This window comes from Diceros bicornis, chromosome 20, assembly GCF_020826845.1.
Source record: "Diceros bicornis minor isolate mBicDic1 chromosome 20, mDicBic1.mat.cur, whole genome shotgun sequence".
NCBI lineage: Eukaryota > Metazoa > Chordata > Mammalia > Perissodactyla > Rhinocerotidae > Diceros > Diceros bicornis.
This window is the reverse complement of record NC_080759.1, coordinates 30,283,715-30,301,609: the sequence shown is the minus strand read 5'-3', so window position 1 is coordinate 30,301,609 and position 17,895 is coordinate 30,283,715. Positions and strand designations below refer to the sequence as shown.

Genomic DNA, 17,895 nt, shown 5'->3' with positions numbered 1-17,895 from the left:
AGGTAGGTGGCCCCTTTTGCAGATGTGGAGGATATGAATAGGCTAAGGAGTTGAAGGGGTGGATTTCTATTTGGGGATATTAGCATTTCATTCAGGATTGTGATGACCTCCTCCAGCTTACATCATAAGGAAGAGAATTACACTCTTCTTGAAAGAAGTGGGTTGGAAGCCCAGCTCTCACAGGGATCCTTTTAGCTCAGATTTCATACTCTCTGATTTTCCTGGGATGCCAGCTCTCAACTGGGCCTCCATTGCAGCATCTCAAGTTATTTGCAAATCTCCAAACCTGTTACCCTCAGAAACTCTTCACTTATTCTCTAACTTGGCTGTGTTCAAATTTGAAGCCACAATTTTGAAGGATGAAGGTGAAGTATGTCACTTCAGAAGAAGCTCTCCTCTCAAAATGTAAATCAGATAATGACTCTCACTCTTTTGCTTAGGAGCCTCCAGTGACTGTCGGGGTCAACAAAATAAGATGGAATTCCTTGTCATGGCCTTTGAGACCAGCAATTAACGTGGTCGCTGCCTATTTCTTGAAACCCTCTCTTGCCACTCTCCTCTTGCTTGAGCTCCGGCCATGCTGCTCTTACAGATCCAAGCTCTCCCCTGCCCATGTCTTTTGCACCTGCCATTTTCTCTGCTAGAAGTGGTTTTTACTGGCGGTTTTCCCGTGCCCAGCTCATTCTCTCTTTGCTACAGCAATTCTCAACCTTCACTGGGCCCCACCTCCCACCTCAAGGTTTCGATTTAACTGATCTCAGTTGAGGCCTTGAGAATGAATATGATTTATAAGCTGCTCAAGTGATTCTAATGTGCAGCCAGAGTTGAGCCCACTGCTTTAGTTTAAACACCACCTCATCAGAGACCGGATCCCTATCTAGAGACGATGTCTCTTCTGTGTGCTCAGTTCCTTCAGCGGTCACCAAAAGATATTGTACTTATTTGTTCACTTTGATTAGCTTTTGAGCTATCACTTCCACAGAACAGTGGTTCTCCAAGTGCCTGGACCAGCAGCATCATCTGGGAACTTACTAGAAATGTGAAGTCTCAGGCCCTATCCCTGACCCTCCAGGTGATTGAGAGGCACGCTAAAGTTTGAGACCCACTGCACTAAGCGTTAAGCTGTAGGAAGCCAGGGCCCCACCTGGGTTGTTCGCCCTGCTTTCTCATCTAGCAGAGCCCCAACGTGCGGGCAGGCTCCGTAAATCTTTGTTCAATGAATGAGTAAGTGATAGCACGTTTCTTTCGTCAGTAGACCACATGTGAATTGAAAGCTGAATGAAAGGAGCAAAACAAACTAACAAAAACCCAAAATACAATTTTTACGTCATTCCTTAAAAGTTTTTAAGGTTTATTCATAACAAAATTTGTGCATTATTAGATATCTGTTCCTCTCTTTTGTTCAGAGAAGTCTACACATTGAAATGTACCTAAAAATACTTGTCGCGTGGACAGGTATCATTCTGTTATTGCCATTGGAGAACTGTGAAGTAAGCTGATGGTCTAAGGTCACAGATTAAGTCAATGTCCACAGGGGCAGGTATTTGAGAAGTAGAATCCTATTGCCCATGACCTTCCAGTTCTAAAAGGAGGCATTACATTATAAAGAATATCAGGGAATACCTAGGCCAAGTCTGTAACTTGACTGAGCAGCTTGAGAGAGAGCTGGAGAAGCTGGGTCAAGATCCCACCAGGGGTTTCGGGAGGCTGGGCCCGGAACCCAGCTCTACTTGCCGCTGTGTGGCTAAAACCCACCAATCTTAATAGCTGATGTGCTTGTCCTCACAAAATCCCACGTACTTTTGCGCTTCATTCCCACAAGTTTCCACAGTTCTTCTCCCAATAAGTTATAGGGAGAGGGCAATAAAAGGTGAATTTCCAGACAACCACTTGAGCCATGACGTGGTCTCACTTGCTGATGGCTCCCTTCCATCACTCAGCCTGGAGGAGGCGGGGTTAGTCACACCAGTAACACAGCAGGTGAGCTTGGGGGAGGGGGGAGCCATTTGATCATTTAGTCCCTCTTTCTGAACCCTGGGGTAGAGAACTTCAAAGCCAGGAACTCCTCCAGCCTCCCATCCCAGTGGCTTCTAGAAGATTTCAATAAAGTGAGCATTCTAAAAATAGGACAATTCATAGTGGCAGTAGCAGAAGCAGCTACGCAGCTGATTCCCAAATCCAACAGGGACGGGCACCAGCCTGAGGAAAGGCCCCTCGTACTCCTAAAAGCCAGGCCTGGGCTTTTCTTGGACTACGCTGTTGTCTTCCTCTGTACCTACTTTTTCTCAGATGCAGCATAAGGTAGAAAAGTTCAGGCTCTGAGATCAGACAGAGTTGTGCTCAAATTCCAGTCCCAATATTTAATAGTTGTGTGACTGTGAGCAAGTGACTTAACCGTTTCCAAGACTCAGTGTACTCAGCGAGAAAATAGGAATAAGAGCAGTCACGATTCGTAAGGGTTGTTATGGGGACTAAACGAGACAGTGTATGTCAGGGCTCACAAATGTTAACTGCCATTATCATTCTCCTCCTGTGTTCACTGGAAGTCTCTATGCCTCCTTAGGAAATTATTTTTTGAGGACTAGAACGACGGACACCAATATTTATCCAGTATCCGGTTGGTGCCTGCACTATAGTAGGTACTTTATAATTGCAATCTTATTTACCCTCTACAACGACACTGTTCCACAGTAACTATCAGCATCATCATCATGTCACCACTATTGGATAAGGAAACAAACTCAGAGCTTAAGGGACTTGTGAAAAAAACATACAACTGGTAAGCAAAGCCTAAGGAGCCAGGCACATGGCCTTTTGACTGTGCTATGAAGCCTTTCAAGGAGAAAACACCTTTCTTAATATGCTACATGCCTTTCACAACCTGTCATAGAAATGTCAGAAGCAATGCTGGGGAGAGAAAAATTAAGGGAAATCTGCTTCCTCTTTAAGTATAACTTGGACATGCTACAAAGATAAGCATGTATATACATAATTGCAACTGGGAAATTCACTTACCATGCCACTATATAGTAAGTAAACTTGAAATATATTGTTTAACAAGAGGATATCTGTGTTTAAAATCTTAAATAGATGTATTTTTCACTTAGCTCTTCTCCTAGTAGTTCTGTCAATGGAAAATAATCAGGCACTGTATATAAAAGAACGCTTGTGACAGTCTTGTCGTAGTACCATACAGAAAGAAAAATAAAATATGAAACCTAAATGTCTAACTATATGGAACTGATTAAATTAAATTATGGAAAAACTACATAGTCATTAAGAATGACTTATCATTAGAAATGATATCTAACTCATATATTATTCAAAATGTTTTACATAAAAAATCAGATAAGGAAATGGTTTATAAAGTATGATAGCACTTATAGAAAATTATATTTATAAAATATACTTAAAAATGATGAAATTCTAGAAGGATCTGTATTAACAATGATTGCCCCCTAGGTGATGGAACTATAGAAAATGTGTATTGTTTTGTTTCTGCATATCTATATTTTTAAGAAATTTTCTTTAATAATATGTGCTAGTTTTATAACAAGATGACGAGCTCTTAAGAAAACATTGCTTACGTATTACCAAACATACCCTATTCAGTTAAACTTTTTTTTTCTGCTATGATCATCTCATTTTCCTTAAGAAAATCCAAATAACTCTTTGTAAACCACAGTGCCCTTGTTTACTTTTGAAGATGATATCAGTAATTAAGGTCAAGCTGTTTGCTAAGAATTCTGGACCTAAAGACCCAGTTTGGAGACACTAGAGGGACTTGTAAGTCCCACCTTAACAGATGGCTGCCTTCCTCTTACAGATGTGGCTACAGGAAGGGTCATGTGCTACAATTTCCTCCACCACTGTGCATTCCTCTCCCCTGTGACTCTGCAACTCTGACCCCATCTCTCCCCCTTCTCCCTCTCTCCCCCATGGCAAGGTTATCCTCACCTCTACACTTTCCCCATTCTGGTTTAAGAGCTTCCAGACTACAAACACATCCCATGAATCCTTTGCCCTCTCGATTCCACTGTCTGCAACACACACCCTCCCCCACTGAGTCCCTGTAGGAGTCATTGTCTCAATGCTATCTTCTCACTGGGAACTGGCAAAGGAAGTAATCCTCTCTACAAGGAGAGAAAGGATAACCCGTCTCCAGTCTTCTAGGGGCTGGGGAGTGGGGGAGGGAGTGTGGGAGATAAAAGTTGGCTCTCTTCTAGACTCTGGGAGCATAAGAACACTGCATGTAGAAGAACACAGCCAGTTTCTACAGAGAAAGAATATGAAATTGTGTAGCAGAATATTAACACTGTAGTTCAGCTACATTATGAGTTAAGCTAGTTTTTATGGGAACTGGGAAACCAGTCACTATTTTAAGTGTGCTCCAGATAATGACTTTCAATTAACTTTGGGAACACAACCCGTCCTTAAGGTTTGGACTATTTGGGCTTTGTTTGCTTCTCTTAATTAAAATAATGAAATGAATTTTTTAAACAAAAGAGCTCCTTTGTAAAATGTACTGTGTTGTCAAAATGGCTCTCATCATCAGCAATACTGCCCCACGTATATCACTGGAGTTCTCTTCTGGGATCCAAAGTGCTCGGAACAGGAAACTTGACTGCTGGTTCTGGCATCCAGTTATCTCAAGAGGCAAAGACAAAGAATACAACTTTTCTTTCTCTAAGGCATAGCTCTTCCTCAGTTCTGAAGGCTTCGAACAAAAAAGGGAACTCCTGAAGCCATAGTCTTGCAACTGCTGTGATAGACTCAGCAGCTTCATTAGCAAATGGAACAATGGGAAGAAGAAAAATTCCAAACGCTGGGAGGACCTGGCAGTGTAGCACCCCCCACCCCTCTCTGCTCCGTGTAGAGAAGGTTAGATGTTTGCCAGACCAGGGAAAGTCATAAAATCTATTACTTACCATTTTTTTTGAAAAGAGTTGATATGCCTGGCACACAGCGACCTCGAAGATGCTGTAACTCGGACAGTGAATGTGCAAGTTAGTTTTGCAGAGCGTACTTCCTTTTTTGAACTGTGTGGTCTGTCCAGCTTTCACACATTGATATGTAAGGATTATTTGCATATTATCTCAGCCCGCAGAGCATTTGTATACCTGGCCAGGTTTATCCAGTTATCACACTTTAATCATATGAGAACAGGTACAGGTGATGCTTTGAAGTCTGCAAGATTAACACAATTTTTTAAAAAGTGCCTGGATATTAAATTCTATGTGCGTTATTAACCTGTTTTCTACAAAATCGGTATTTGTGGACCTATCTTCTATCTATCTATCTATCTATCTATCTATCTATCTATGAATGAAGGACCCATTCTAAAATGTTAACAGTGGTTGACTTGGATGGAGATATTATTACAAATAATTCTTGTTTTGTACTTTGCTGACTTTTTGACTTTTCTATTTTAAGTACATAGTACTTGTTAAAAACATCACTATAATCTTAAAATGAACAGAAGGATCATGATAATTTTAATCAACAATTCCAAATGTATTTAAATCTATCTCATCAACATTTAAATAGTGGCAATATTCATAAGCTTATGATAGGATGTCATTCACTTCATTGAAAATATAAAGTACATGTCAATTAACTTTTTGGTAATATTTGTTAGCATCAGATGCCTCAGTCTCTCACATTGATGAAGGAGATATTAAGGGCATGGTATTTGATCCCCAGTAGTCAGATTTCACACCAATCATCCGTAGTACCTCTTTGAACATATTCTGGTACACGGAATTATCTCCTTTATTTTGAATATATGGCCTGATACTAAAGTAATTTCAAGGGCAGAAAATCATCTTTCTTTCCTATTGCAAAGGAAAGGCAACTGATTCCTTATTTTGGGGTTGCAAATTTCTAGATCTTGTAAGGACTACTGCCTTTACCTAGTAGAGGGGCACCAAATTTCTTCGCTTGATGCCGAGCTGATGCTAATTACCACTGTAATAATACAAAATCCTTTACTAAAAATGATGTTCCTTATTATTCATTCTTTAAAATGAAAATGTTTTTCAAAATCAAGATGTGATTAGAGATATGGGTAGAATCATTGCCAGGACAAGGCAGGAAGACAGAGCAGGGGGCATGTTCCAGTGGTGGAAAGGAACCTGATAATTCTTTGAGACCTGTAGGCATTTGAAAGAGGGATGGGCTTGAGGAGCAATCAGGAGCCAGGTGGGTCATGAGGAATCTGAAATTGCGTGGGATCTGGCACATAGTAAACGCTTAAGGAATGAATGGGGGAGGATGATCAAGGCAAGGCGGGTACGGCAACCAGACATGCTTTTAGATTTAAAACACTTGCCGGAAGAAGTCCTTGGAATGGAGACATTCTTTAGCTTAGCCAGAAAGCCTCTTATCCACTATCTGCTGGGGCAGAGATTATCACAGTGCAGGTACAGTTTAGGGGCTAGAGTGGTGGTTCTCAGCTTGGCTGCACATTAAAATCACCTAGGAAGCTTTTAAAAATCCCAGTTCCCAGTCTTTATCCCAGACCTTTAAATCAAAATCTCTAGGTGTGAGACCCAGGCGTCAGTACATTTCAAAGTTTCCCAGGTAATTCCAAGGGGCAGGCAAGCTTGGGCTCTAAAAGGAGGAGCAGGTGACTCGTACTACGGAGACAGTAAACAGATCACCAGGCAAGCCTTGCAGGGACAAATCATCCTGATGCTCTGACATCATTACTACTAAGTTTAACAACATATTTTCACCATGCACTACATAATAATTACTTATTCTTGGTCTTTCAATGATTTTCTCTCTGTAAATTTTGTCCAGTTGGACAAAAATTACATGATAAATAGAAATCTAGCAATTTCTATTACCAATGTAGACAATTGGACAAGTCTCTGGTTAAGAGAACTTCGAATTTCTATTCATTCATTTGAATTCTGTTTCAATTTGTGCTTATTTCTAAATGCAGATTAAGGTAATTTTTAGTTATTATTGACATAAATTCAGCAGTCTCTCAAAAACATATATTTAAGAGAAGTATTTTTGGCTAAGAAAAAACAAGTAAGGACTGAAGCTTCCAACCATAACTCATAATCCACCAACAAGTTTTTATTTTTATTTTTTGGAGCATAATCACTTTACTTTTAAAAAAATATATTTCAAATATCACATATGTGAGTACATTTCCTGTGAAGCCAACTAAGTACATCAGTCCTTGAGCAGGATAATGAAACAGGAAATGCAATAAAGATGACAGACAATATAGTGATACCATCTAAAGAAGATAAAGTTATATTTTTGTGGTATGGGCGCTGCAATTATTTCTGCTAGTGGGTGGGAGAAGTAGCTCAGAGAATGCTAAAGTGGTTAGAATTCTTTAAATACTTGGGCATGCATTTTCTTTTTATAAATTTGCATTCTAGAACACTGCTTTTGTTTAGGCAATGAGTCTGCCCCTCTGATGTTCATTGAAGGTGACAACTAGGTGATGACTGTGAGGCCCAGAGATACTGAGTAGCTTACAAAAACCAGCTTCCTTTTTTTTTTAAGTTGATTTACAAGAAGATAGGAGATAGAACAAATAAAAAGTTAAGTAACATTACTTACTGATCATTATTTAAAAGCATTGTCAGTGTTTTATCTATCAGGCATTAAAAGGAGCATGGTTAAAATTGTTAGCATAGAGAGTTAGAAATACTTATAAACTCTTACACAATTTCAGCTTCATAACCTGAATGGTTAACATTTTAGGGAAGAAGCAAATCATCAGCTACTTTATGTGCCCAATACTAACACGCCAGGACAAGATCCGTGAGATAGGAGAACAGAGGGGATGTTGAGTCTCACCTCTTCCAGGAAGCCTTCTCTGCTGCTTGCTCACTCATCTCCCCATTTTTCTGGACTCCTGCAGACTGAACAACTGAAATGAAGTTCTTTGATATGCTTGCCTTTTATGGTTCTCCCGTTGTATCGGCTGCATTAGGTTTGTCTCCTTAACTAGATTTGAAATTCCTCCAGTTCAAATTAATTTTCATATTTTCTTCTGTCACTCTAAGATCCTAAAGCAGCTTTTATTTTTTTAAATTTTTTTTGGCTCATGAGTTCCTTTCAAAATCTGATGAAAGCAGATACGATTTGCATACAAATTCCGCAAGTGTACAGCCTCCCTTGAAGCCCATCATTTATGGGAAGCTGTAGGAGAACTCTTGGCTATAATATTGTCAAACACTAGGATATGGCCACCACATTGCTGTTCTGCGATGATGAAATGAAAGCAGAAATATTAAGTGACGCCTGAAGTTTCCAGACTAGGAAACGGGTCAGCTAAAACTTTATTATTTTGTCAACTTGTCTCTTTTTATCAACATGCATTTGAACTGTGCCAGCCAAGATCAACTCAAACTCACAAAATAGATTCATAGAAATTCAAGGAAATTCTATTCTCCCTGCTTGGATAGATATGGAACAGCCAAATGGAAAGTAGCAGGAAGAAAGCAGGATAAGAACAGGCATGCTTGAAAAGGTCATGTGGGAGGAAATGGGCAGTTCCTGGATTTGGCTTATTTCTCTTTCACTTTTTGTTTTGAAAACAAAATAGATTTTTTTTCACTCTTGTAATTTTTATTTTTGATGGAAGGAGGCCTTAACCCTTTCAGAACCTCAGTGCTCAGGAAGAAGTAACTTTAATCAACTTCAGTAAAAAATTCCACTAAAAGGAGAGTTCACACTGTATTTCTATGGGATGAGTAAATTGTATCTAAACTCAAGAAGGGTGAGGAACAATTGTCTTTACAATTTAAACCCAACCCCAGGCAAATGTTTACTAAACTCTAAAAGAACTGCTGAAATAGGACAATGAAGAAAGAATCTAAACTTCACTTAAGGAGTCTTTTATCAGTCCAATTAACTTGAAGAGCAAAGAGACAAAGAACAAAGCTTATAGAAGAATTCTATGTTATATATTAATTTACCTATTATTTTTGTCAATGCAAATAATCAATAATCAATCTATAAATCAAAATTGGGGTGAGCTTATTATAAGCCAAATTTGAGGACCATATAACCTGGAGCCTTCCTTCCCCAAGTGTACAGAGCAGTTATATACCATCAAAGAGCATATATCATATATGATTGCACCATCCCTTTTATGATAGTCATGAGATTGCCCTGCTGGCACAGCGATTGATGGACACAGCAGATAGCAGGTCTGCTGTCTCAAGTTGGGTGGTCACAGGCTGAGCACAGCAATCAAATCCTAGCCTAGGGAGAAATGCTTAACCTTAAGGAAAGGCTAATGTGGGAGAAGTTGCATCATTATCTTAAGGGCATTTGTTCTCGTTTTGGGGACATGTTAATTGCTTAAAGCAGATATGCAATGCAAGTTCAAAGGCCACAGGCCCTTTTGGAAAAACGAGCTCAGGCCAAATTAGTTTGACACCAAATGGCTTCCTCATTTGCTCCAATATATCCTACTGCTTGCCATTTATTTATCACTTTCTTTTGCTATTTTGGCTGTAATTTGTATCTTACCCTCTCTTGGGTTTTGGGGGACTCATAAGGCTTTCCAGGAGTCTGCTGAGTCTTGATATTTTCTTCTTACGGCTTTTGCTATTCTCTTCCCATGGCTTCCCACCTCTTCAGTCCTTGTATATTCTTCTCAGAAGCAGAATTCAAGTTATAATACTTCTATCTCACTGGGTGTCCAAGACAATGAGATTTAACTGATATCATCAAAATACACACCCTCAGGGCCAGCCCCGGTGGCCTAGTGGTTAAATTTAGTGCCCTCTGCTTCAGCAGCCTGGGTTCAGTTCCCAGGCATGGACCTACACCATTCTGTCAGCAGCTATGCTATGCTGACAGCCACATACTAAAATCTAGAGGACGAGTGGCATGGATGCTAGCTCAGGGTGAATCTTCCTCACCAAAAAACAAAACAAAGCAAAACAAAAAACACACAATCTCATTGGATTGGTCATTACTCTTGACAATTTGTTAATGATAATTTGCACTTTAATGAAGGAAAGAATGAAAAGATCCTACATGAAAAATTGATCTATTTTTCCTTTTGTCTTTCCTCATTAATTCATTTATTTTTCCATTCATTCATTCCCAGTTTCCTTCCCAATGGGAAGGTTAGGCCACAAAGTTTGGAAAATGAACAGATATGCCTTGAGATCTTACAGACTCAGAGAAGATGACAAAAGGGAAATGGGTCTCTCCACTATTCCTTGAGTTCTTATCTTTTCCCACTGTCAATTAATTGCTGCTGTGAATGTTTTCATTTTCCTAGTCTGTTGTCTGTTTAATTTTAAAATAGGAATATTTCCATTTCAGTGCAGGATAAATATTGGTAAAGCTTTATACTTTTTCTCACTTTTAGAATATGACTTTAAATTTGTTTAAAATAATCAATTTAAAAACATCTCCAGATTTTACTCTTTTTCTTTGAGTTTCTTTTTTTGCACCGTAGACTCATCCTATTCTCTCCATTTGAAAAGTTACTCAAACTAGTCTTTTTTATACTCTATTGCTCAAACAAGGATTTGTCAAGCAGGAAGCCTGTCTAAATACAAAATTATTTATGACAATACAAAATTAGTCATACCTGAGTGTAACCTAGTGACCATTTTCTTTTTGGTCAGAAGAATAAGAATGTTTCTATTTTCAATTTTGTGTTACCTTTTGGAACTTAATACTACTCCTTAATAACGCTACAAGGAGGACTTAGGAGTATCTATAATGTAGCTATGAAAACAAATGTATTAGAACACAACTTGTGAAATGATTCAATGTCATCCTGACCCTCTTTTCTCTTGTCCATTCCAGGCAGATTGACTTTAGTAGGCTAGCACATGGTTAAAAAAAAATCACTGATCAACAAATGATACCAGGAAAATTCGATATCCACATGCAAAAGAATGAAGTTGGAGCCTTACCTTATACTATACACAAAAATTAACTCAAAATGAGTCAAACCTTAAACATAAGCACTAATAAAACTATAAGACTCTTAGAAGAAAACATAGGGGGAAAGCTTCATGACGTTGACATTAGATCCAATGATTTCTTGGATATGACACCAAAAGCACAGGCAACAAAAGGAAAAATAGATAAAGTAGACTTCATCAACATTACAAACTTTTTTTGCATCAAAGAACACTATCAATAGAGTGAAAAGGCAACCCCCAGAATGGGAGAAAGTATTTGCAAATCATACATCTGATAAAGGATTAATATCCAGAATGTGTAAAGAACTCCTACAACTCAACAACAAAAAAACAACCTGATTAACAAATAGGCAAAGGACTTGAATAGACATTTCTCCAAAATAGATATACAAAAGGCCAATAAGCACATGAAAAGATGCTCAACCTCATTAATCACTGGGAAGTGTAAATTCAAACCACAATGATATACCACTTTACACTCTTTAGGATGGCTATTATAAAAAAAAAAAACAACCCAGAAAATAAAAAGCATTGGCCAGGATGTGGAGAAATTGGAACACTTGTGAATTACTGGTAGGAATGTAAAATGGTACAACCGTTGTGGAAAACAGTATGATGATTCCTCCAAAAATTAAACATAGAATTAACATATGATCCAGCCACTCTACTTCTGAGTATATACAAAATAGAATTGAAAGCAAGGACTCGAAGAGATTTTGGTACACCCACGTTCACAGCAGCATTATTCCCAATAGTCAAAAGATGGGAGCAACCCAAGTGTTCATCATTAGAGGAATGTATAAACAAAATGTAGTATATATACACAAGGGATATTATTCAGCCTTAAAAAGCAATGAAATTCTTGAAGACATTACACCAAGTGAAATAAATCAGATTCAAAAGGACAAGTGTTCTATGACTCCACTTATATGAGGTACCTAAAATAGTCAATTTCATAGAGACAGAAAGTAGAACAGTAGTTTGCAGGGGTGGGGAAGTAGGGAATGGAGAGTTATTGTTTAATGGGTACAGAATTTCAGTTTGAGGTGATGAAAAAGTTCTGGAGATGGATGGTGATGATGGTTTCGCAACAATGAATGTACTTAATGCCACTGAACTGTACACTTAAAAATGGTCAAATGGTAAATTTTATGTAATATATCTTTTGCCACAATAAGAAAAATTACCCCTTAAAAAAATTACTGAACCTACTAATTATTTAGAGGCGAGTTACTAAGCCACTCTGCCATATACAGTTATCTTCCATTTTCAGATTTAATCTTCTTGGCCATCTAATATCACAAACGTTAAAGTCAGATTTGGAGGAATTTATATCAATAGGCTTGCTTGATAACAATGGTAATAGCTGCCATTTATTGCTTGTCTATTAGGTGCCAAGGTCATTATATGCATTGTCTCAATGAACCAACATAACAATTCTGTGAAGGTGATATTATTATCCCTGGACATACCTTGGGGCTTAGTAACTTGTCTATTGTTAAATAGCCATACCATTGCTTTCTCTTGGACCATGTCACTGCTCTTAGCATGGTAGTGGATAACGAGCATGAAGTGGGAGTGGAAGTGCCAAGGGGTGGTGGTGGGTGGAAAGATAGAGGTTTGTCCAGTGAATTATTTATTTGTGTGTGTTGTGAGAGAGAGAGAAAAAGGAGAGAGAGAGAGAGAGAAAAAAGGAGACAGAGACAGAGGGAGAAAGAGAGAAAATCATTTCATTTTTGTTTTAAGTAAACTAAACTGAGACTAGTCTTTTAGCCACCACTTTGGATTGTTTTTCATAAATAACTACTATTAGGAAGCTGATTCAGAAGCTGCTGTTGTATGCAGTGTCTTGCTGTGTACACAATCAAAGGGCCTTGGGGAGACACTGGTGTGAGGCCAGGTGTGTGTTGGCAGTCAGCAGGTATGTGTTGACTGTCTACCATGTGCTCGGTAGAATGAATAAGCAACCTGAGTTTTAAGTATAAAAAGAGAAAAGTGTAAAAACGTAGCAATACTCTGAAGCTTCTTTTCCCGTTAGGCCCAAGAGAACATGGATGCCCATCCAGCTTCCACAGGTCTTTTTGATAACGACTGGGTTCAGTGTAATAATCCGAATGTACAGCCTTGAGTATCAGAGTCCACATTCGAGTCCACATGTCCCTTTCCTTGAATTTGTAATGTGCCCCTCAGAGAGCACGTGGGGGTGATGGTCCACACTCTGTCTGCTGGACTAAGCTACAACTTCCCTTCTCAGGAGTCTGCTTTTTCCCAACCACAATTCAGGCTGAGCCATGTAATGGCTAGCAGCCGGGAGGTACTCATCTCCCCCAATTTCTGGTGATTCTTCCTCGGTTCCGGTCTAGAGACTTTCTTCTCTATGCTAATTCCTGTTGGGCAGTTTCCGGTGTCTCAATGGTGCACCCTGCTGGAAATGCTCTACCAGATACACCACCTTAGAGGGAAGTTGGAGAATCTTGCCATCAACAGTGAACTTGCACCATTCCCCCCAATTCTAGTAGAAAAGACTCTGATAAATCATTCAGCTGATCCTAGGGGGTCAGCTCTTTTCTTGTTTGACATTTGTAATTTACAAGAATGAAAGGAAATCTCAGTAGTTACTAGGATAACTCCCCTTTGATCTAGATGCTCTACATCAAAAACTCTTTCAACAGTGGATTTTCTAAGAGTAGAGTTCGATATTTATATGCACTAAACAAATCCTAATTCTTTCTGATTCACCTAGATTTCTGGTGGCAGGAAACAGGAATTCTCTTGAGCTTCCAGGACTATTTTAATACCCTATACGGCCTGGCACTTTTATTTTTAGAGCACCATCTCCATATCATACTAAAAAAGCATACCATATCCAATAACCTTTTTCTTTGCTCTTAAAAATAAACTTGAAAATTATTTTTAAAATTTTGCTTTTGAAATTATTTTCTAATAAGTAATTTATTTACCGTGATTTCTTAGCAATCGTGCATTTTTTCTGCAAAGTGAGAAAAACTGAAATTTATTGAACTGAAATTTATTCATAAATGCATGAAATGTTTATTAATGAGTAACAATTAATGAAATTGACATGATACATGTTGTTGACATTTAATTAAATATTTATTAACTTTGATTTTATCATTGTATTTAGGCTCACTCTTTTCCTTTTTTTTTTTCTTTTTTTAGAGTTCTCAGACCTTTTCAAAAGTTCTCAGGCCTTAAGTACCACGCTATCCAATGGATAGAATTGTACAGCCAGCTCCCTTAATCAGCTGATTACGTGGGTAGGCTTACCTTATACAACTCGTAAGGCTAGGTATTAAGTTGGACCATATGAAATTGCTGTTTGTTTTTTTTTTTGGTGAAATATGACAGAATAGAGGCAATTTCACATGACTTAACCTAATATGTCTTGGTTACAAATATGATACGCTTTTTCCCTTGGAGACGTAGAGTTAAACTGGAGAGCTAAGACTAATGAGCAGAGCGCTGGGCCTGTGGTAGGTGCAGCAACTCTCTGCCCAATGAATGCACGCATGTGTCAATGAACGACCAAACAAGACACAACTATGTAAACAAGAGCGAAATTGCATGGTACAGACTTGTGGTAATGGAACTGGCAGAACAGATTAATCATATGAAGCACTTTGGCAATTACTTTAAAGTCTTTTTAACCAACATTCTCTTTTTAATTTAATTTTGTTTTGTTGGCAAGAGATTGGCATTGCCTGTGAGAGAAAGCAGTCCTGGCATATTTCGCTGCTGACTCTCCTCATTAGGGAATAAAAAATGGAAACATCATAGGAGCTTAAGGAGGAAAAGAAGCATTGTGGATCTAAGAGAGAGGAGACTTCAGAGGTTGGTAGGATTTTCATGAAGCATACTGCTTTTCATTTGGCAGCAAGAATTATCTCCAGGGGCAAGATCTTAAATTGGAAGGTCCTGGTGTTTTTCTTTCCATACAATCCCAGGGAAGCAAACAGCTCTGTTTTTTTTTTTTTTTCGGTCTGGAAATCCTAGAGAAAACAAAAGATTATCAAATTTTAGTTATTAATAGGACTGCAACTTTGGGTTCATCCACCTGTCCATCTATTCATGCCCTTATCCTGTTGCACCATGACGTGCCAGATACTGTTTAGGTGCTGGGAGTAGAATGAAGTTTAAGATATAAGACACATTTCCAAGCTGGAGGGGATATTCATCTTGTGTAGGGAGAGTAAATGTGGTTAGTGCTGGAAGAGCAGAGGGAAAAGTGCTCAGGGAGCATAGAGAGAGAACTGATTCCTAGAGGAATCAGAGGAGATTTCACTAAAGGGATGTTAATTAGCCTGAGTCTAGAATAGAGGTTTGCAACACTGGCTATAGATTAGAATAACCAGAGGATTAAAAAAACAGAAAGAAAAGAAAAAAAGAACCATGCCCAGGCAGGATCCACCACAAAGGTTCTGGTTTTATTGACTTGAGATAATCTGTTTTGTTTTGTTTTTGATTTTGTCCTTTTAAAAATTTTTTTTAACTTTATTTATTTATTTTTTTCCCCCAAAGCCCCAGTAGATAGTTGTATGTCATAGCTGCATATCCTTCTAGTTGCTGTATGTGGGACGCGGTCTCAGCATGGCCGGAGAAGCTGTGCACCGGTATGAGCCCAGGATCCGAACCCGGGCCGCCAGCAGAGGAGCGAGCGCACTTAACCGCTAAGCCACGGAGCCGCCCGATTTTGTCCTTTTTAAAAAAGCTAACTAGGTAAATATAATGAGCAACTAGGTTGAGAACCACTGACCTAGAAGGAATAGAAACACAGAAGGTGACTGAAGGAGAGTGAGGTTGAATTGGGCGAGGGAAGAGAAAGAGTGCATTCCACTTTAAGTAAATAGTATGTAAAAAGAAAGATGATGTGTTCAGATTTTCAACCTCATGATGGGGGTAGGCCGTTTAAATGGGAAGCTGGAACTGAACATTCTGCAGAAAATTGGCTGCCTGGAAGAACTTCCTTGAGGGAAAGATTCAGCAAGACAGATTTCATACGGTCTAGTGTCTCAGGGAGGAACTGGTGGACCATCATTGGTCAGATGTGAAAAGTCACCCAGAAGATGCTAGTGTCCTCAAAACTGTTTATATAGTGGGAGAGGGAACTTGATTTCCATTATCCACGAAACACAAAATGTGGAACCTGAATCAAGAAATTTACATAAAAACCTGGTGCAAACCAGATGAAAACAACAAGGCCTCCCAAGAAGCAAATTAACACTCGAAATACCTTCACTACCCAGAGGTGACAGGGTTCCCACAGGATACAATTTCCACTGAAGACTAAGCCTGTAATAAAAAATTACTTAAGTACTCAAGGAAGAAAAAAATGCCATGAGAATGAGTAAGCAGACATAATAGACAAAGAATTACAGCGCCGAAACTATATATTCTGGAGCAATCTGAGAGAGACTTCCATATGAACATACTTAACATATTCAAAGAGATAAACATAGGAAAAAAAATCCAATAGGCTAGGAAAGAAAAATAATTGACTTGAAAAAGAACCAAATAGAAATTTTAGAATAATAATTTAAACAAAATTCTCAGATTCGTTACGGTGTAGACTATATGTAGCTGAAAAAAAAAGAAGTGGAAAATTAGAAGATAGAGCTGAAGAAATCACGGAGAAAGCTGCAGAGTATTCCACATAGAAAGAGATAGGTAGAAAACAGAGGTGCTGAGTGCTAATAGCATGGATTTTTGGAGAATACAAATGCTCTTTGGAATAGAAAGCTTTGGAGTGAGACTTTAGGTAGACGAGAGACAGAGTTAGCGTATATTTATAAATCAATTATCCTAAAATTTAAGACAAATTCTAACATGTATATTGTTACCATATTATTGAGTTTCTAAGTGTGTTTGCTGAGAAGGGCAAAAAACATTCTTGTCATATTAAAATTTTCGTTGTAAGAGTTGAAAGTATGGTTGAATGATAAACTCGAGGCTCTGAGTCTTTGTTTGAGGAAACTACATGATTGTTTCAGAAATTCTGTTGTAGGAAGCTGTTTGTTCAATCAAAAATGTAAGCTATGATTTCCGTAGGAAGTTAATCTTACTAGTTAATCTTGTGATAATTAACACTTGGGCTAAATCTCACTTATCTATTAGGATTCTAATTAATTCTCCTGGAATAAAAGACTCAGCAGATCCTCTTAGTATTAGAAATAAGGCTAAAGTCCTGCCTTCTTGTAAAAATTAGAATAATGCAATTTCAGGTGATTAGCTCTAAAACGCAGTGCAGAATCTCAGTTTTCTTAAACACTAGTAAAGTTAAAATCACAAAATTAAAATTCAGTAATTACCATTTATGTAAATTTTAAAAACAACCAAAACAACATCAATTTTTTTAAATTGGTACATATATATTTAGTACAAATACAAAAATATGGACTGGCAGGATGCACACTAACTTAATGACAGTGATGTATCTGAGTTGTGTGGGAGAGAGGAATGGTACCTAGGCTTTTTGTGGGGGGAGGGGATGTAGTATAAAGTATCTGTAATTGTCTTTCTCATAAAGGGGGTCTCAAGTATTTATGTATATGTATACATACACACATATACACACTGTATATTATATATAGATATATAAAGTACATATGATACATATGTGTTTAACATTTGTTAATTTTGATGTTTGTTATGTTTCTGTAAACTTTTTATATGAACATTTTGATAATTAAAAAGTAATACAATCATTACAATTTATTATTTGTTTATAGTTCTATTTAAATGTAGAGGTAGGAGATGTTAAAACTGCATGCTAAATGACACATAAAGACTGATTTGTGCATTTCCACTATTCATCTCATTTTTATCCTCTGTTGACATAGATAATCTAGAAGTTTAGTACAAATGAATTCAAGAGCTAGTTTTCAAATCAAATAATCCCCAAATGCATATTTTTGTTCTTAATAATATCAAATAAGTTGTTCTCACC

The 17,895-nt window shown here is 38.0% G+C and overlaps 1 protein-coding gene across 2 annotated transcripts in view; it reads right to left on the bottom strand.

Moving 5' to 3' along the window:
• Positions 1 to 4,985, bottom strand: part of FYB1 (FYN binding protein 1) — a 156,887-nt gene extending 151,902 nt beyond the window's left edge. For both annotated transcript variants that reach the window (XM_058564187.1, XM_058564189.1), the window contains exon 1: positions 4,929 to 4,985. In XM_058564187.1, coding sequence (XP_058420170.1) covers positions 4,929 to 4,931 — 3 coding nt within the window. In that variant the 5' untranslated portion in view covers positions 4,932 to 4,985. The remainder of the gene's footprint in view (positions 1 to 4,928) is intronic.
• Positions 4,986 to 17,895: the final 12,910 nt, after the last annotated feature.